General features: G+C 46.2%; 1 protein-coding gene across 3 annotated transcripts in view; it reads right to left on the reverse strand.

Annotated features, from left to right (window-relative positions):
• The window catches only part of LOC123745438 (bumetanide-sensitive sodium-(potassium)-chloride cotransporter), a 389884-nt gene that overhangs the window by 92574 nt on the left and 275278 nt on the right, over positions 1–22032 (reverse strand). For all 3 annotated transcript variants that reach the window (XM_069300604.1, XM_069300601.1, XM_069300603.1), the window contains exons 13-14: positions 17996–18131; positions 15600–15811 (exon numbers count right to left, since the gene is read on the reverse strand). In XM_069300604.1, coding sequence (XP_069156705.1) covers positions 15600–15811; positions 17996–18131 — 348 coding nt within the window. The remainder of the gene's footprint in view (positions 1–15599; positions 15812–17995; positions 18132–22032) is intronic.

Consider the following 22032-nt stretch of genomic DNA (forward strand, 5'->3'; position numbering starts at 1 on the left):
CGCAACGCGCCTCCGGGTATTTTTATTTTTCACATTGAATTCAAAACTCCCGTGGCTACATGGGGTTCATATCAGCTTCCTCAGGGCTCTTGTAAACAGACACCATCTTAAAAAAAATCGTGGTCCACATTCCCGAGTGTGAGAGCCTCAGTAGTGAGTGAGCAACCAAGGCTGGTGCTCACAGCATGAGCGCACAGCTCTGCTGTTCAGCATGTGACCACAGCATTGCTTAATAATGTCAAAATATATATATAACTTGTATTATTTAGCCATGATAGTATTATAGAAGAGCCTGAGTGTGATAATGACTGGGTACAATGTTCAAATATCAGTAATTCAATGCTGTTCATGATGTTCACAGCGCTAGCCACAGCACCACAGCATTATTTCGTCCATCTAGGAATCTTCAAATGACTTCCTAGGTTTCTTTTCAAAATAAATGTGTGGTCAATTATTCATTTACAGGAATTAGTGACCAGGATTGTGATAATAGCAGGATTGTGGTTATAATTAGCATTGTGCGTAGTATTGTGGAAGGAGAAATTTTGATGAGGGAGGGAGGGAGAGAATTGAGGTAGCCTCACTGTGTGTGTGTGGCTGCCACTCTTGTTTTGCTCACCATACTAGCTTAGTGGTTCACTATGGGGAACACATATGTACATAGGTACATACAGTGTGTGTGTATATAGTGTAATAACAGCAACAGGAGTATGTTGAGAGGAGCTATTTTGGAGAGGGAGGTGACGTTGTAATCGTAGCGTCGTCTGCTGTGTGATTTCTCATGCAATGTATGGTGGCAACTGTACTGTTTGGACACAATACCGGCTTACTTGCATAGTTCTGGTGAATAAAACATGAAGATAGGTATACATAACATTTGTAAATAGTGTAATAAAAACAGTAAGAGTATGGTGGGAGGAGGGGTGATGGCGAGTACGATGTTGGAGGAGAGAGGGAGGACTGGCTGGCTGGGTGTGGCAGCTCACACTTGCGGAGTTCTGAGTGTGTTTATGGTGTGTGACAGTGTAGAGTGTGTAAATGTGTTGTAAATATACATAAATGAACCTGAAACATTGGTGTGAATAACAGTATGGTGGGAGGAGGGGTGATGGCGAGTATGATGTTGGAGGAATATGGGAGGACTGGGTGGCTGGGTGTGGCTGCTCACACTCGAGGAGTTCTGTGTGCATTGATGGTGAATGTATATACTGTGTGACAGTGTATAGTGTGTAAATAGATTTTAAATATACATAAATTAGCATGATACAAGGTAAATATGTGCAACATATGTGCACACAAGTGTCATGCACGTAACACAGTGTCTTCGGACAGTACGGATGTTTTACAGCCATAATGTAGTGTACGTGTTCATTATACATAGGATTAGCACATAAAAACAAATAAAATGTATTTAGAATTGTGCGCCAAAAATTAACAAAATTACATTCGCGGCAACTCGCTCGCCCCGCCACGGGCGCCCTACTGGCCCTGGGAGCATACGTCACAGGCGAACGGGGAATGATTACGTCACACGCCAACTTACGGACCCCATAGCAGCCAAAGTACGTACAATGTCGATTTTTTTTTTACATACCCATACTGAGGGAAGGGTTTTTGACACTCTAAACAAACAAAAGAATTTTTTCCAGAGAATTTATTTCCTGCGCACTGGGGGGTGGTGTCATATTTGGAAGCCGAGCAGTTAAGGGGTTAATGGTGTCCCACTTGCATTTCTCTTCTCGGTGACAGTATGAGGTTTCCTTTTACCACTTACTTTCTCTTTGTTGTTGAACTTTGGTTTCTGAGTATGTGGCTCTCTCATTTCTTTGTTGGGGTTTTCGTGATCAGCATCACATGCCAAACACTGTCGCTTCATATTGTGTGCTGCTGGCAGAGCTACTGCAGCTTGCATTCGGGACTGATACTACCTTGGTTACGTTTTGCAAAGCTGTCTCATATTTTGTTTCACCTTCAGTTTGCTCATATGCTGCCCGAGCCTGCTAGTTCTCTGGTTATGTTTTCTCGTTTCTTTCTTTAGCTCAGTTTATATTGTCCCCTTTTGTCCATGATTATTTTCTTAATTTTTTTTTTAGTTTCTAGTGCATCCAATTGTTGGGTTGGAGAGCTTCATGCTCTCCTGAGGCATGGATTTTATTTTTTGGTCCCCTGGTTGTTCTTCATCAGAAGAAGAATTAATCTTGTCAACCAATTCGTTCTTCTGGTGAGGAATGAGTTGGTTGGCTTCTGGAGGGGTTCTTTGGTCATTGACCGATTGGTTGGTTCAGCTGAGGGTGTATAATGTGCAGTGTCTGGAGGCAGCTCTTCTTTGCTACCTTTGTGTCACAGGTTCTGCCTCAGATTATGCCTTGTGGGTTGAACCTGTTACCTAGGATTTCCCTATTCTAAGTCTTGTCTTTCTCAGGTAGTATTATTAAGTCTAGCCAGCCTGTGTGCTACTCTCATACCAGTGATGTTAGGAAGTATACTACTCACAGCAGTTTTTGCAAATATGTCCTGGGGCAGACGTTCAGGTGTGGGGGTTTTAGAGGTCAAATAGGGTTCTGGCAGTCCAGTATCTTGTCAATGTGTTTGGGCCCCAGCGCCCTTGTGTGGCCCTGGGTCCTGTCTCATGGTCGGGTGTCTCATCTTCATCTTAGATCCTGTAGTGTTCACTCCTCCCTGGTAAGTACCCCTTCCTTTCCTTCTCCATGGACAGTTAGCTTCATGGGAGCCATAAGGGGCTCCCCCCCAAAAAGCTGCATTAAATTAAATTAAATGCCAATTTCTGGGTGAGCCCTGGTAGCTCGATGACACCCTCCCTCCCTCCTGGTCATCGGTGGGTTGATTACATCTACCACAGAACTGAGGGTGGAGATGTCAGTAGACCATGAGCAGCCTCCCCTTCCCCCAAATGAGTGGGAAGTTGTGGCAAATGACTTTGCACAAGTTTAGAGAGAATTCAATCACTTTACATAGATGGGGGGGTTCTCTTTTTGTGGTTTTAGATGTTGCAGTCTCTGCTGCAGCCAGGAGTGGATGGCTTTGACTTGCTGACTTTCTGGTTGCTCTTCCTATGGTGGCATAAATAAGTAAATACAAGCCATCTCTCCTTGTGCCCCTATGAGGAAGCCAGGTTCTGATACTGATCCCTGGTAGGCCAATAGAATTCTGCAGCTGATGCATTCTAGTAGATGGTACACTATCAGTATATGATAGTGATAGCTCACCCAGAAATTGGTATTTCATTGTATTTAATGCTTGTTTTTTGCATCCAGAAGCATATGGGTTAGCTCAGATGAGAAACCTGTCATGTGTATGGTGCTGCAATTTGGTGGCAGTGGGGAAAGATGGCACAGGCATGTTTTTATACCAACCAGTATTTTAACAAAAGTGCTCCATCGTTGGTTACGTTTTGTAGCAAGAATGGCTTGGTAGCACTTAATTGTTATGAATTGATCTTTAGGAAGCGAGTCCAAAATGAATTTTTTATTCTCCAATGATCCATAACAACAATATGACACTTAACCCTCAAACCGCTAGGGGCCCAAATGGAATTCACACCCACAGGCGCAAAAAAAAAAAAAAAAAATCCAAAAAATTCTTTCATCTTATAGAGGTGTTCATTTTTGTTCCCTGATCACGGAAAAAATAACAAAAAAATTATAGGTGGCATATTTTAGCCGCAATAGGGTAGGGAAGTGTGGCAAAAAAGGGGCGTTGGCAGAGCCTTCACCAGACGAGGTCTACTCCGCCCGAGCTGTAAGACGGCAGTTGCCACAAATATATTATTACCTAATTATTTCAATGTCTCTGATTGATTTTTTCTTAGTTTTTTTGCAGTAATATTATTCCATACAGTGAATTGTGGTATATTTATATTATAAAATGTGTGAACCATCGCTGTACTCAAAATTATGGTGTGCATATTAGTGATTCAATTATTATGTTCATAAAACAATAAACAAATAGTTTTGCTGTTGTTACACTATATACACAGGTTATATATAAGTATCTGCATGTTTTGTTCACCATAACGAACTTCTACGTTGGTCTTGTGAGTCAAAAAACAACGAGGAGTGATCGCCAAACACCAGCGAGCCACTCACTCCCTCAACACCACCTCACTCACCCTCATTCACCTCCCACAATACTCTTTCTATTTATTCACTATACACAGACGTTATATATACATATTTACATGTTTTGTTCACCATAACTGTACATCTAAGCTTGTATGGTGAGTAAAGGCAGAAAGACGTAGCTACTCACACAGTCAGCTGATCGGCGGCCGCCCTCAAGGCCAGACGCACTAATATTTGTCCTCCAACAATATTATTTGTGGTGTTATTACGCTATATACACACATTATATATAAGTTTCTACCTGTTTTATTCACCATACCTGAACAAATAAGCTGGTATGGTGCCGAAAGACCATAGTGGCCATTAGTAAACATGCCAAGTCGTGCAGACGACGCTCCTCCCTCACCAAAATGGCGGCTCCCAACCTACTCCTCTCGCTGTTATCTCACACTATACACACGTTATATATAAGTATCTACATTTGTGTTCACCATAGCGAACCACTAAGCTGGTATGGTGAGTGCAGTCAATAAATGGTGGCCACACACAGTCAGAAAACTACGCCACAACCCTCCCTCCCACAGCCTTACTCCTCCCTCCATGGAGCACAGCGCTAAATATCACCACAATCCTGCTATTATCAGAATCCTGGTCAGTTTTATCACAGTCAGGGGGCTTCAGTAATACTATCACTGCTAAATAATAGCAGTATCATTTATATTATGGTATTTGTCGGCGATGCTGTGGTCACAAGCTGAACAGTGGTGCTGTGAGCTCGTGCTGTGTGCGCCAGCCTTGGTGGCTTGCTCAATACTGACGCTGTAACACCCAAGAATGTTGGCCTGGATTTTTTTTCTAGGTGGCATCTGGCAACTATAGGTCGTGGCTGTACTATAGCTGCCCCTATCCCAGGCGGGGCGTTTAAATTATAGCGCTAGACACGAAATCATATATAAATGATGTGCGCGGTTTCGGTTTTGTCACTGATATCATTTATATATGATATGCGCGGTTTGAGGGTTAAGGGACAATTGTTCCCTGGAGTGTTGGTGAGAACACCACTCTGACTCAATGCTAGAGATCCTGGAAATTACATGGATCTTACCTTAACCCCTGTGCTGTGCCAACCGAGAAAACTCGGTCAGCGGGAAACTGTGCTAACCAAGAAAACACCTTTTGAATATTTCGCACACATTCAAAACGTGTGTGTGGTAGGTTGTACAAAATGGACTCTTGGGACCTCTAATGAGAGGCAGTCTTCTTGGAAAAAATATCCAGAATGTCCTAGGGCTGCTGGCTGGGTTAGTACTGAGTGAGCAACCATGGGTGGCACACGCGCCTCTGGCTCCCAAACACCTGTCCGACGTGGTGTTGAAAGATCGCACTCTGTCAGTGAAATTCAGACCTTATTGTTTGAAGAACATAAGGGACATGATATTGATCAAGCTAGGCGCAGTAAGGATCTAACACAAAGGTCAGATGCAAGTGATACAGCACTGATGAGGACAATGAAGCGAGCGTATCAAGTTGTAGTTCTGAGCCACACTTGCCATCTATACCATCACCAATTTTTATAGATGATACATAGATGAATTGCTTTCTGAGTTTAGTGATGATGCATCTGATACAAGTAGCATAAATGAAGAGTGTTAGTGGCTTCCATGATGGTGTTTTCCATAGATATTTTCAAGAATAGCTGAATCTTTTCCTGATTGACTGAATCTCTTCCAGAATGACCGAATCTCTTCCAGTGACCTTACAAAGCGATCTTTTCAAGACTATCTTACAAACTGATCTTTTCCTATAATATTTTCAAGACTACCTTATGCTTTACAAGCTTGGCTACATACCACCTACAGGTACTAAAGCCAAGAGTGCATGTGAGTGCATTATTTGCAAGCACACAGAATGAAGAAAGAGAAAGCGAAAATCTATCTCTACCTGGTGCAACAAGAGCGAAGTCACGCCGTGTACCATGGACTGTTTCATTCAATATCACTTACTTCCAAAGTACTGAGTACTCACCTAGTTTTGCTTGCGGGGGTTAAGCTCTGGCTCTTTGGTCCTGCCTAATTGTGTAATGCTGTGTGTTACTGTGTAAATAGTAGGTGAAACTGTACATATTGTAATTTTATTGAATTTTAAACAAGTAATATTGCGACAATAAACATTTATTGTGGACACATTACTGACACATGTATCACAGTTGCATGGAACATAATGAACGTTCTATTGTATACATATTGTAAAGAACACAAATATGCATCATATATGATAAAAAACCCGCGTTGAACGTAATGAAACTCCATTTTCTGGGTGAGTCCCAGAGGCTCCCCGGAGCTATCCATGGCTGATATGGATACCCTAGCTATTTTGCATCAGTCGATGTGGAAGGAGTTCTAGGCCTACCGGGGACCACGAGCCAGAACCTGGCCCCCTCGGAGAGGCACGGGGAGCAATGGCCCAAAGAATTGCACATGTGATTTGGAGCATTCTATATCTGCCATCGACCGGGACAGGCACCCAGAAAGGTAAGCACCACAAAACAAACTCCTATTCTGGTTAACAACAAAATTCGACAAACGAGTGGACAGAACTCCCCCAGGAAAACAAACTAACAAGCATGACTTCACACGAGCCGCGCCGCATGTCTGCGCAGCTCCCCCCTCCCCGGGAGGGGGAAGGGGGAACCCCAGATCCCCGCGTCGGCGATCCCCGCCCCAGTTCTGAGGTTGGATATCAAAACCGCGAAAAAAACGGAGGGCGGGAGGGTGCCGGGGAGCCTCCGGGACTCGCCTAGAAAATGGGATTTCATTACATTCAATGCTGGTTTTCTGGGGGGAGCCCCTACAGCTCCCCAGAGCTACTTCACCAAAGACTACCTAAGAAAACAAGGGGACATACCTGGGAGGCGGTCGGTGAACCACTCCTCAACACGAAGTCGAGACAACAACCCAAGGACCCCTCCAGAAAGCAGCAGGCAAAACATTCGCCAGAAAAAGGGAGAATGGGTGCAGACGAAGAAACCTATGACCACGACCATAGGAGCCAAAAACCACTGCACCTGAGAAGAGTGGCACACGGCAGAAGCTCTGCCACACGACCCCCAGAGGCCAATACCAACATAAAAAGAAAGCCAAGGCAAAGCAAACCTGACCCCAAGGAGCCACAACCACCAAGGAGAAGAAAAACAGGAGAGCACCCTGTCCAAAGACCAGGACGGCACAGGCAGTGCATAAGCAGGCCGGAGGTGAAACAACGCACGAGACGGCCTGCGAAACGGCACAGAAGGTACATCGATACCGAAAGCTAGCAGCAGAAACCAAGGTGCCAGACCCAGGAACGGCCCCAAGCGCCTCTACATCCTCTGCAAGCCAATCCTATGACAGCCCCAGGAGGGAAAAGAAAATGCAGGACCAAAACCAAAATGCCACAAGCATGCAAGTGCACCGCCACAAGTGCAGCCGACATGGATGGAACCCGCATAAGGAGCCTCCCCGCACCAACATCCCGCAGAAGGGCAGGAGCAAAAAGACTCATTAAGAGGAGCAAAATCGCCCCCAGGAAAACGAGTAGCGCCAAGACAGCGTTAAGAGAAGAGATATGAACTAAAGAACAAGAAGGCCAAACACCCAGAAGCTGCCTGGAAGAGGACCCACAAGCCCTAGAAAGGACAGGAGGGAAGCTCAACTGAATGACGACAGACGTACCAGAAAACGGGAAGGAGCAAAACCGTCCCGAACCTTTGAGAACAAAAAGAAGCAAACACAAAGGACGAAGGCACAAAAACCCCGTCGCACCCGAGACCATAAGTCATGCAGAAACCCCAAGAAGAGGGGGACATGACGGAGAAGGCCTGTCCCGGAAAAAAGGGGCGAAGACCGTAGAAAAGCACCCACCTGACAGGACGGAAGCAACGGGCACAATGGACAAGGAAACCGAGCCCAGGGAGGGGCCGATGCCCACAAAGCACGTGCGGAGGGGGGGAATGAAAAAAACCCCACACCACAAAACCGCAAGCCCCGCCCAGAGGGGTAGAAACACCCCGGCGGGGACCAACAGGGCCTGAGGCCCCTCCATTAGCCCCATCCCAGCCCCGGGAACCCACCCTGCAGGCCCCAGGGCCGAGCTGTCCCCCCAAAGCCCCAGCGTCAAGAAAAACCCCAGGGCAGCCATGAAAAACACTAAGGAAGAGAGCCCACTAGGCTTGACTTGGACTTGGCTTGGAACTTGAACCAAAACCAGAGGATAGGCGAGGGGCGAGACAAAGACCCAAGCTCATCCCCAGCCAGCACAACGAGACGAGGACAAGGAGGACAGGACAGAGAATCCAAGGAACATGGAAAAACCAGGCCCAGCACAGCAAAACCGGCAAGGAAGGAGGGCCCCAGAGGGAGCACGGAAGGGCCGAACAAAATGCCACAACCAACCCCAACACGCACCTGCAGTACCAAAACTGCAGCAAAACGTCACCACACTCCCCGAGGAAGCGTCAGAGAAGACAAAGATAAATCGTAACACGAGTGGCACACAATGGGACACAGGCGGAAACCGAGCACCCAACTGAGCCACAGGGACGGTAGAAGAAAACGTGAGCAGTGTAACAAGCAATCGAAGGAACACATTAGGCAGCCCAACTTGGGCTGTCCTCATATACAGCCCCAAGAGCAGAGACGAGAGCGCCCATGAAGCACAGAATCCGCCCGACAGGCGAACGACAGGGGAGAGGCAGAACCAAAGAGCCAGAACCCAATCCTGCAAGCACAAGGAGGCGAGCACAAAACACCCTCGACACAGGAAAACGTACCACCGAACAGGCACCTCCACCGTTGCACCGTGGAACAAGGTGGAGGCGGGGCCCCGAACTCAAGCAAGGTTAGACAAGCATAGGAGAAGGACAGGAGGAATACAGGCAGGAGCTGCCTCGGATGGGCCAAGAGGCCACCTGCAGGCACCCGTGAACTTAGGAAGGAATCAGGTGGAGAGAACAAGAACTGCCCTTTATGGGCTAATAGCCCTGCAGTACCTCGGGTGGTATGGTCCACGTTCTCAAGTACATATGTACACCCATTCCTACTTCCAAAAACAAAAGCAGCGTCAGGACGAAGGAGACGCCAAACCGCACCAACTCACCTGCAGAACATGGGCGCTGAAGGGCCATGACGCAAGCCTATGAGTCCATAGCCAGGGCGCCCATGCTGGAGAGGAGGAGTGGAGTGGCGAAGGAGGCTCCCGACCCTAGAATGCAGGGAAAAACCTCATGACTTCCCAACAGCGACACTGCCGAACACCCCTAAAGCAACAGGGCACGGATTGGATTAAGAAAAGAGCGAGAGGCAAAGCCCCCCCCCCCCCCGAGAGAAAATGGATGCAGAAAAACACGTGTGCACACCGCCCAGAACCAAAACAAACTCCCAGGCGCATGCGCAGAACACGAAAGAAAAGTAGCCCAACAAGGAGCCCAACAAGGTGAGAAGGAGCCCAACCAGCTACAAGGAGACCAACCGGCGACAAGGAGCCCAACCGGCGACAGGGAGCCCAACCGGTGACAGAGAGCCCAACCGGCGACAGGGAGCCCAACCGGCGACAGGGAGCCCAACCGGCGACAAGGAGCCCAACCGGCGACAAGGAGCCCAACCGGCGACAAGGAGCCCAACTGGCGACAAGGAGCCCAACCGGCGACAAGGAGCCCAACCGGCGACAAGGAGCCCAACCGGCGACAAGGAGCCCAAACTGCTACAAGGAGCCCAAATGGCTACAAGAAGCCCAACCTGTCCAGAACAGAAGGAACCAGTATGGAGGCAAACTCCGGGACACGCAGGAGGTAAGCCGCAAAGGCCAACCGCACCACAGGCGAAGAGATGCGGTTAGCCGAAAACCTCCAGAAGACGGAACCGAAGAAACCACAGGGACACGGAACCGAACCCGGGGAGGAGCAGAACCCAAGCCCAAATCATATGTAGAGGGGGGAAAGAAAACCCCACTCCTCGCAACAGTAAGCCCCGCTCAGAAGGACGGAAATCCAGGCGGGGCGCAATGGAGCCCAAGGCCCCCAAGACCGCTCCTCCCCAACCCCAGGAGCCTCTACACCAGGCCTCGGGGCCGAGTCGACCTCCAAAGCCCCGGCCCCACAAGAAAAAGCCGGGGTAGCCAAGAGAGCTCGAAGAGAAGGGGCCCACTGGTCAGACCCCGGAGCATCGGCCGGAGGAACAGACTCGAATGCCTCCGCAGCTACCCCGGATGGGGCAACCCCCGAAACTGCCCAAGTCTCAGAACCTCTAACCCCGCCCCGACCCCGAAGCCTGCAGATGCGTAGGAGCCAGAAGCAGGAGGGGGAAAAACAAGGGGGCGTGGAAGGAACCAAGACCGAAGCGACCAAAACCCCCAAGTCTGGGTCCCTACACAAAGCGAGGCAGCATCGGGGCGTCCGGGGAAGCGACAACCTGAGCACGTTGCAACAACTTACCCTGCAACGTGCGAGCTGCCTGCACCCACGGGAATTCATCAGCAGACTGGGTGAATGGAGTCACGAACAAGCAACAAAGCTCGTAGGACTCAGGGTCGAATGTGTCACCGACCCAACAGGCAGCATGACGGAGGCAAAAACAAGGAGAGTCACCCTGAGGCAAAGGGACAGAGCAGCCCTCAACTCGCAGAAAGAAAGAGGGGATGCAAGGGTCTCCACTATCGGACCCGAGAGCTCCCGGGGGGTTTCCCAGGGCCCCTAGACTGGGTCTGCTAAGGGTTATCCCAGGCAGGGCACTGCTAACCGGCGCCCCAAACTACCAAGCAAACTGCTAAAGCTGAACCCACGGGACGTGTCCACCCGTGAGGGCGAAGCAGGGGGTGCCACCATACAAACGACCCTAATATAAGGGGGGGGGGGGGGGAACACAAGGCAGACCCCCCTACCAGGCAAAAACAAATATAAAAGAAAAACCACACAAGTAGACAACGTACCCAGAGGGAACAGAGCCGGCCGCTGTCATAGGTGAAAAGTAGCTACGCAGTACCCTGCGCCCCACCAGTGTGATAACTACCCCTTACCCCAAGGCAAACAAGGGAGGAAAACCCCCAAACACTCGGGGCGGCCAAACGCCAAGCAGCGAAAAGCCAACAGAGGTAGACCCAAGGTGACTTGTAGAAGGCAACCCCAAGCCCCAAGGGCGGTACTTACAGGGCACTCAGGGAAGGCGACCCAAAGCACAAGCAGCCCGAGTACCTGAGAATACTACTCCCAGCTCACATGACCACCGTAAGAGCAGCACTACAAACAAGTCACAGCACTGAGACAAGACCGGAGCTGGAGCCACACGACCATGCACTATCCCATCAGCCGAGGAACTGGGGCGGGGATCGCCGGCGAGGGGGTCTAGGGCTCCCCCTTCCCCCTCCTGGGGAGGGGGAGGAGCTGCGCAGACATGCTTGTTAGTTCGTTTTCCTGGGGAAGTTCTGTCCACTCGTTTGTCGATTTTTGTTGTTAACCAGAATAGGGGTTTGTTTTGTGGCGTTTACCTTTCTGGGTGCCTGTCCCGGTCGATGGCAGATATAGAATGCTCCAAATCACATGTGCAATTCTTTGGGCCATTGCTCCCCGTGCCTCTAAGAGGGGGCCACGTTCTGGCTCGTGGTCCCCGGTAGGCCTAGAACTCCACCCACATCGACTGATGCAAAATAGTTAGGGTATCCATATCAGCCATGGATAGCTCCGGGGAGCCATAGGGGCTCCCCCCAGAAAAAAATAAAACCTCATTGGAAATACATAGAAAAAGTACAGTATCCACTCAATTTAACGCCCTATATGGAGCTGTACCCTGGTCGTTATTTCCGGAGCTCCGGTACTTCCGAAGTTAAGATGTCAGTAATTTTTCAAGTTGTAACATGCATGACCCCTCCCCCTTAGAGTTCACACCCAGGAAAGCCTTCTCCAAAAGGTCAGCCCAGATGACCTCCGGATTATCTTGTATGTTGATTAAAAAAATTCCTGGGTTAGTCTTAGTCAGCTAGTTTCAAGTATGTAATATTTTATGATACTCTTTTCAAACATTGCAATGGAATTAGACCCCAAACTCTTAGGTGTAAACATCCATGGATCTCCCCCTTTTAGCCAGGTCAAAGGTCAGTCACACACGTAATTAGTAACTCCTCTCTTGAAGAGTGTATGGTGAATGTCAAACAAGCTTAATTGAAATATTTTTTAAGTGTTTGTGCACATGTGGCCCGACCCCCCTGGCATTTTTATCTAGGTAGCAACAGTAAATCTTCCCCTCCCCATTTTTCGAGGGTATATATTTGGTCCTGTAGAAACTTAGGGACAGAGTGCGGGACACCGGGGTCGAGAGAGGGTCTGTGAAGAACATCTCACAGAGGGAGTGACAGCGTGAATCCACCGGATGGAGAGACAGGTCTTAAGGTAATGTGTATGATCTCTGAGGTTTAGTTCCATGTCCAAATTTCTTAACTTTTGGCCAGTGTTAGAGTAAGATTTATAAGTGGTGATTAGCATAATTTTGGTCTCAATAAACTCATGTTAAATTTCCTGTCTATGCCAATTGTTGAATCCTCTTAGCCTTTTGGATATAGTGGCTGACAACCGTCCCATAATTAATGACAGTCATAGAAAGTACTCTCCAAGTCAAGCAATGTTTCTTGCCTCGTTGCTTGATATAGTCTCAATGGTGAAGGCAGATGATGGCAGCGTTATTTAGTCCTGGGTAGCATTTCCTTGTTGGCAGTGTACCTTTTGGTTCCGGTGTAACCATCATATGTCAGCTTATATTACAGTGTTCAATAACAGTGTTACCAAGTGCAACCGATAGGAAATGTTACTTAGGATAAGTAGTAGAGTTACATTATTAGTTTAGTATACATTATAGGGGGTTACAATTTAGTGGTGTTACAAAGTAACATTCAGGTAGGATATACTTTATACTGTATAACTAAAATTATATAAAGTTCATTGTGTAATTGCATTCCAAGTTAGTTCCTGTGTTAGTGCCCATTCTATTACAGGTTACAATTAATAATTCCTTCACATGACAAGTTGAATCACACAAGTGAACAAGTGGAACCACACAACAAGTGAACCATATTAACCAAACACCTCCCTCCCTCTAAATGTGACAAGTGAACCATATTAACCAAACACCTCCCTCCCTCCAAATGTCTTCCATCCCCTCCCCCTCAATGTCTTCCATCCCCTCCCCCTCAATGTCTTCCATCCCCTCCCTCGATGTCTTCCATCCCCTCCCTTGATGTCTTCCATCCCCTCCCCCTCAATGTCTTCCATCCCCTCCCTCGATGTCTTCCATCCCCTCCCTCGATGTCTTCCATCCCCTTCCTCAATGTCTTCCATCCCCTCCCTCAATATTTTTCATCCCCCTCCCTCAATGTCTTCCATCCCCTCCCTCAATGTCTTCCATCTCTCCCTTAATGTCTTCCATCCCTCCTGCTTGACCTGCTTGATGACCTGCTTGATGGGGTTCTGGGAGTTCTTCTACTCCCCAAGCCCGGCCCGAGGCCAGGCTCGACTTGTGAGAGTTTGGTCCACCAGGCTGTTGCTTGGAACGGCCCACAGGGCCACATACCCACCACAGCCCGGCTGATCCGGAACTTCTCTTAGAAAACCGTCCAGTTTTCTCTTGAAGATGTCCATGGTTGTTCCGGCAATATTTCTTATAGTCGCTGGGAGGACATTGAAAACCGCGGACCTCTGATGTTTATACAGTGCTCTCTGATTGTGCCTATGGCACCTCTGCTCATTACTGGTTCAATCTTGCATTTTCTTCCATATCGTTCACTCCAGTACGTTGTTATTTTACTGTGTAGATTAGGGACCTGGCCCTCCAGTATTTTCCATGTGTATATTATTTGGTATCTCTCTCGTCTCCTTTCTAGAGAGTACATTTGGAGAGCTTTGAGACGATCCCAATAATTTAGGTGTTTTATCTCATCTATGCGTGCCATATATGTTCTCTGTATTCCCTCTATTTCAGCAATATTTCCTCCCTTACTGTGCTCCTCATAACATGAGAACAGCAGGCTATGGAGGAAGGAGCTACTAATGGGGTCGAGGGAGCTATTATAACGGGGTCGAGGCCTGGCTACCCGGACATCTGTCAGCGCCTGCTCGCAGATGCCAACTCTGCATAATTCATAAATAAAACTATATTTGTTTAATTAATAAATAGGGGACTATAAAACATATTAATGATTAATAATGTATAGTAATATACAAAAATTAACATATTTTGGCATAAATATTTTACAACTAAGATTAAAAAATTTAATACAGTATGGTCGAGAGAGTTGGCACCATCACCTTGGTCAGCAATTCTGCCCTCTGCCTTCCTTACCACCACACTCTCCCTTCCTCCCTCAACACCACCCCTCTCCCTGCCTCCCTCAACACCACCCCTCTCCCTGCCTCCCTCAATACCACCCCTCTCCGTGCCTCCCTCAACACCACCCCTCTCCCTGCCTCCCTCAACACCACCCCTCTCCGTGCCTCCCTCAACACCACCCCTCTCCTTGCCTCCATCAACACCACCCCTCTCCCTGCCTCCCTCAACACCACCCCTCTCCCTGCCTCCCTCAACACCACCCCTCTCCCTGCCTCCTTCAACAACACCCCTCTCCCTACCTCCCTCAACACCACCCCTCTCCCTGCCTCCCTCAACACCACCCCTCTCCCTGCCTCTGCCCCTCAATGCTTCCCTCCATCAATCACTGCCTCCCATCCCTCCCGCAAGGCCTAGGAGGTTGGTGGCCTGTTACCATGTGAGGGGCCACCGATGCCAAAACAAACTCAATACCGACCTTCGGTAATATCGACCGTCAGACCAGTATATAAGGGTCCATATACCGGTCTCTCAAACCGGTTGTTATTATGGGCAGATCGGTATAAAAGAGACCGTTAAATTGAGAGGATAGTGCAATTGAAAATATATTTGTGGCAACTCCCGGTGCTTGAATGGCGTGTGCGACCGCCTTTGGGAGCTTCACGCATGGGCAACCAGCCTGTGACACCCCCTTCTCCATGTTCCCACAGCCAAAGTAAGTGGAATTTGTTAATTTTATTTTACTTGAAAGTGTTCAGGGAAGGGAATTTATTATTTTACAAAGATAAAAAAAAATTTGGGAACACTTGATTTTATGCGCACCGGGAGAATATCACAGTAAACTCGGCACATCATGGTGGTTAAAGAGTAACTAAGTGTTCTGTTCTGAAGGAAATTTTCATAATTTCTCAAAGTCTTATGCCTGTATACTTTCAATCATGATCATTTTCTTATGTATGGCTGCTCACATGTATGCTCCTTTTATACCTTCATGTTTAAAAAATGACAATGAAGACAATGGAGAACACCTTTGTGCTTCAGACATAGGAAATACATGATATTGGATGTATTTCCTACAGCTACATCTACATATACATCATAAAGCATCATATTGGACATTGAGCCATCAACCAACAACTTTTTGTTGTTAATTATATTAGCGGGTGTAATAGTATACCTGAATTACATGTCCACATGCAAGTAATGAGATGTTCTTGGTGATACTTTGAGCAAAATCCAGGAGGGGCGGTCTTGATCCAGGTGAACCAGTGAGAACCAATAACTGGGGACGGAAATTTTTGACATGCTCCTCAACTGTATTCAAATCTAGAGTGGTTTTCAGAGCAGAAACATATGTCTGAGCTTGAGTTGATGATCCCCAGTTCACATCTATTGAGAAAAGAAAGGCATTATTTAGTGAAGCTAAACATTTTTTATTAAATATATATATATATATATATATATATATATATATATATATATATATATATATATATATATATATATATATATATATTATTAAATATGACCGAAAAAGTAAGATTCTAACATGAATTTTCTCAATCTTTCGTACATTACGCTTCACTGTTGGAGGTAAATCAAAAATCAATTCTCCAAAATTCATTTTTATTTCTAAATGTTTTATTTCTAAATATATATATATATATATATATATATATATATATATATATATATATATATATATATATATTATTAAATATGACCGAAAAAGTAAGATTAATAATTCTAACACGAATTTTCTCAATCTTTCGTACATTACGCTTCACTGTTGGAGGTAAATCAAAAATCAATTCTCCAAAATTCATTTTTATTTCTAGTCTGACGCGACACGGGCGCGTTTCGTAAAACTTATTACATTTTCAAAGACTTTAGTTCATAAATACACAACTGAATAGAACTTACGTATCTCCGATTTTATATCTACATTTGAGTGAGGTGGAAGGGGTGATGTGGCATTAACACAAGACAGAACAAAATGTGGTATTAATAGGGTATTAATTTCATCAACACAAGACAGAACAAGGGTATTAATAGGGTATTAATTTCATCAACACAAGACAGAACACGAAACAATGGATATTGAATAGAAGTGTTTGAAGAAAGCCTATTGGTATTAATGAAATTAATACCCTATTAATACCACCTCTTGTTCTGTCTTGTGTTGATGAAATTAATACCCTATTAATGCCACCTCACCCCATCCACCTCACTAAAATGTAGATATAAAATCGGAGATGCGTAAGTTCTATTCAGTTGTGTATTTGTAAACTAAAGTCTTTGAAAATGTAATAAGTTTTACGAAACGCGCTCGTGTCGCGTCAGACTAGAAATAAAAATGAATTTTGGAGAATTGATCTTTGATTTACCTCCAACAGTGAAAAGAAATGTACGAAAGATTGAGAAAATTCGTGTTAGAATTATTAATCTTACTTTTTCGGTCATATTTAATAATATATGTCTACAGGAAAGACTGCTACCAAAATATACTAAAAATATATATATATATATATATATATATATATATATATATATATATATATATATATATATATATATATATATATATATATATTATATATATATATATATATATATATTATATATATATATATATATATATATATAATATATATATATATATATATATATATATATATATATATATATATATATATATATATATATATATATATATATATATATATATATATATATGTCGTACCTAGTAGCCAGAATGCACTTCTCTGCCTACTATGCAAGGCCCGATTTGCCTAATAAGCCAAGTTTTCCCGAATTAATATATTTTCTCTAATTTTTTTCTTATGAAATGATAAAGCTACCCATTTCATTATGTATGAGGTCAATTTTTTTTTATTGGAGTTAAAATTAACGTAGATATATGACCGAACCTAACCAACCCTACCTAACCTAACCTAACCTATCTTTATACGTTAGGTTAGGTTAGGTAGCCGAAAAAGTTAGGTTAGGTTAGGTTAGGTAGGTTAGGTAGACGAAAAACAATTAATTCATGAAAACTTGGCTTACTAGGCAAATCGGGCCTTGCATAGTAGGCTGAGAAGTGCGTTCTGGCTATTAGGTACGACATATTATATATATATATATATATATATATATATATATATATATATATATATATATATATATATATATATATATATATATATATATATAAAGAATTCTTACATTCTTGTACAGCCACTAGTACGCATAGCGTTTCAGGCAGGTCCCTGGAACACGACCCCCCCCACGAAGAATCGTTTTTACAACCAAGTACCCATTTTACTGTCGAGTTAAACAGAGGCTACAGTTAAGGATTTGTGCCCAGTAAATCCTCCCCGGCCAGGATATGAACCCAGGACAAAGCGCTCGCAGAACGCCAGGCAAGTGTCTTACCACTACGCCACGGGGACTGCAATACATTAGTGCTAAATAATCATTTAATGAAAACTAAGTACAGACATTTTCTTTATATCAAATTGAGCACTGACAGTAGGGTATTACAATCTGACTCAAGAGGTTAAAAACACTAACCTGGATTCCTATACGATACAAAGAGATAGAGTGCGATGATACAGAGAAAGGTGATGAAGGCAGTGATCCAATCCACTAAGAACATTACTGCTAAGCACATAATTCCACCAATTAGACTCACCCACAAACTGTAATACTGAAATGAAATTGATTATATTTCACACAAGAATAACATTTATCAATTTATGCATTACATCAATAATGTTTTTTTATTTAACCTTATCAGTACATTCTTTTAAATGTAAAATATGTTGGATCATGAACTAATTTATATGCTAGTGGAATTGCTATACAAAAATATAAATACTTTATTAATACATTAGAAAACCAGCATTCAATGTAATGAAACGCCATTTTCTGGGTGAGCCCAGGAGGCTCCCTGGCGCTATTGGGCTAATATGGAATATATTAGACCAGGGCATTAGTCAAAGGAGTTCAGCCTACTGGGGACCATGAGGCAAAACCTGGCCCTCTCAGAGAGACACAGGGAGCAATGGCCCTGGAAAAAACCTCCCCTTTGGTTGGGGGTTTTCCTTATCTGCCATCGACTGGCGTTAGGCACCCAGAATGGTAGGCATAACAAAATAGACCACACATGATAAGAAAATTGCAAATGAAAACCGAACAGAGAGGCAGAACTCCCTCAATTCACCCAAGGAATTGAGGGAGTTCTATTGTATGCATATTGGAAACATGCAAACAAGCAAACATCACATCACACCATGGTGCCACTCTTCCATCATGCAGCTCCCCCCCCTTCTCCAGGAAGGGAAGGGGAGCCCCGGACCCACTGCGGTGGCTACCCAACCTCAGTTCAGAAGTTAAACATCAACAACAATGAGAAAACTGCCGACCGGAGGGAGGATGGGTGCCAGGGAGCCTCCGGGCTCACCCAGAAAATGGCGTTTCATTACATTCAATGCTGGTTTTCTGTGGGGAGTTCCTCCGGCTCCCTGGAGCTACATAACCAAAGATAAGGAAGAGAGGGACTTACCCAGGAGGCGGCCGCCATGCGTCAATCAACTCGAAATCAAGACAACTGGTTGCAACCTGCGACCCAAAGCCACACACAAATGCCCAAGACCAGGAATGTTGACCAAATAAAAAGCGACCAGGACCCTGTTCGACCTCCAAAATCCCTGTGCCCGAATATCAGACGGCAGCCAAAGCAGCAAACTTCTGAACGTCATGGGGAACCAGAATAGACTGCAGGCTGGCTAGACTTAATAACCCTGTAGACAGCCTGGGAGACCAAAGCCCTGCAACAGAGAACGAGGGAAACTGGATCAACCCGAAGCGCATCCCCAGCCACAGAAGCCGGGGCGCAAAGGTATCGGTGAAGAGCCGCAACCGGACACAACACATGATGCACCCCCTGCCTGACCAACCAAGCATTGATGACCCAAGAACCCCTCCAGAAAGCAGCCGTCTCATTCTTTGCCAAAATAGAAGAAAGCTGCAACTGAACAAACCGATTACCAGGACCAAAAGAGTATAAATTTCTGCGCTTGAGGAGAGAATGAAGCTCACCAACATGATCCCCCAGAGGCTAATGTCAACAGAAAGAGAGCCTTGGAAAAACAATCTTGAACTGAATGGCCACCTCAAACCAAGGAGAATCGAGATAGGAGAGCACCCTGTCCAAGGACCAGGATGGCTCAGCCGGTGCAGGAGCAGGATAGAGGTGAAAAAGCTCTAAGGTTGGACACCATCATTTGAGCGAGACTTCACTCAAAAAGATCAGACGTGAAAAGCAGAGGAAAAGACTGAACCAGCAGTGTATCGAACTGGTTTGATCTGCTGGAAGTGGCTGAGCCATGGAAACACCCAGGTTCAGACACCAAACCTGACCAGCTGAGCTAGCCACCATGGGGCCATGAGGACTACTCTCCTGTAGTAGAACTCCAACTGAGCTAGAACCCAAAGCAACAGCTGGACAGAGGTAAAGAGGTATAGGCATCCCCACCTCAATAAGTCCTGCCAGGTGCAACTGCTCGAGCACGTGAGCACCTGGCTTCTGTTGAAGCCAGGTGAGCCACCTGAGACAGAGTGGTCATCCAAAAGGAGGGGCAATGAATCCAGGGGTTCAGATGGGACAATGAACCTTGGATCCGCACAGTCCCATTTTGGCACCGGAAAATGGCGGAAAACCCAACTGAGGGACGGGGTCGTTTCGACCACACCCAAGCGCACCCATGTTGAGATGACTCAATGGAGCGAAGAGGAAGAAGCCTGCCCCACAAGCCCTGAACCCCCACAATGAAAGAGGAGCTGCCCAATGCCACCACAGGCCAGAGAATACGACCCGAAAAGCACACGAATCATGGGACCAGGCATGAGCAGACAGAGGGAGCCTCCCCCTCCATCAACAGGGCAACTCGCGAAAGGGCAGATGCCCCTTACGAGAAGCCAGCCAACGGGCAGAACGATCATTGCGCCAACCAGACAATGCTGGCTCCAAAGGAAGTGCCGGCTCAGAAACTGGCATCAATGGCCCACCCCCAACCTGCAGAACCCCAAGCCCTGGCATGACCCTACCAAGAAGGCCGAGAACGACCACCCCAGAGAACCGCCGAGGCCAGCGCTGTACACAAAAGCCAGGCACCCACCACCCCCATATCATCCTCAAGTCAGTCCGAGGACAGCTCAAGAAGAGGTAAGGATGCACAAGACTGAATCCAAACACATCAGACTGGTATAGCTCTGGGGAGCCTAAGGGGCTCTCCACAGAAAACACCACAAATCAGCCAGAGGCCAGAGAGAGACTCGGCCACTGGGCAGGAGAGGGGAGGCCCGCTAACGAGTGGGATACACTAGTTGAGTGACATTTGCTTGTTTGTTGTTTTCTCTTGAGGAGAGATTTTGGGTTGCAATGTTTTACCAGTTGGGACATGTAGTGATTCACCCACCTTTCTGGGTGATACCCCTGGTCAATGGCAGACATGACTATACTCTCAAATAGTGGAGTGTTCATAAGCCATTGCTCCTTGCTCCTCTCTGAGAGAACCTGGTTCTGGCTCATGGTTCAAGGTAGGCAAGAGACTCCAGTAACTGATGCTCTAGACTAATATGGCAAATATCAGTCCGATAGCTTCAGGGAGCTGAAGAGGCTTCCCCGAAGAAAAAACCAGCATTGAATGTAACGAAACGCCATTTTCTGGGTGAGGCCTGGAGGCTCCCCGAAGCTATTTAGGCTGAATGTATATGTATTGCTTTCTGGCCTCAGTCAAATGTGCTTGGAGTTCTTGCCTACCGGGACCACGAGCCAGAACCTGGCCTCCTCAGAAGAGGCACGAGGAGCAATGGCCTATAGAAATCCCCTTGTGGTTGCGAGCAGAGCATTCTATATCTGCCATCGACCTGGACAGGCACCCAGAAAGGTAGGCGCCCCAAAACAAACCCCCTATTCTGGTAAAACTATTGCTACCGAAAGCCGAACAAGAGAACAGAACTCCCCAAATGAAAATTAGCAAACGAGCATGAGCAGAAACCCCTGTGCTGGAGGAGAGCATGAAGCTCCCCAACCTGACTCCCAGAGGCCAATGCCAACAGGAAAAGTGCCTTGGACAAACAATCCGAAATGGAATGGGCCACAACAAACTGAGGAGAAGAATGAAACGAGAGCACCCTGTCCAAGGACCAGGACGGCTCAGGAGGCACATGGGCAGGCCGGAGGTGAAACATAGCACGGGAAAGATTACGAAACGGGGCGGATGTGACGTCCACCCCAAAAGCTAGCTTGAGCAGCTCTGCCGGCGCCGCACGATACGAGGCGACAGTATTAGGCATCAAATGACGGTCCTGAAAAAGCCAAGAAAGAAAGGACAAGGCAACCTGATCCGAAAGAAAAGACAACCTACGAAGAGCCAGAAAATGGCGAAAAGAACGCCAGGAAACTTCATACTGTCGCCGAGACGAAGCTCTCAGGTGGGACACCATCAACGAAGCCACCTGATTACCACAGAAATGATCCTCCTCAAGCCAAGCAGAAGACAGCTCGAGAAGGAAAAAGAAACGTAAGACCGAAGCCAAATGCC

This window comes from Procambarus clarkii, chromosome 44 (assembly GCF_040958095.1).
Source record: "Procambarus clarkii isolate CNS0578487 chromosome 44, FALCON_Pclarkii_2.0, whole genome shotgun sequence".
NCBI lineage: Eukaryota > Metazoa > Arthropoda > Malacostraca > Decapoda > Cambaridae > Procambarus > Procambarus clarkii.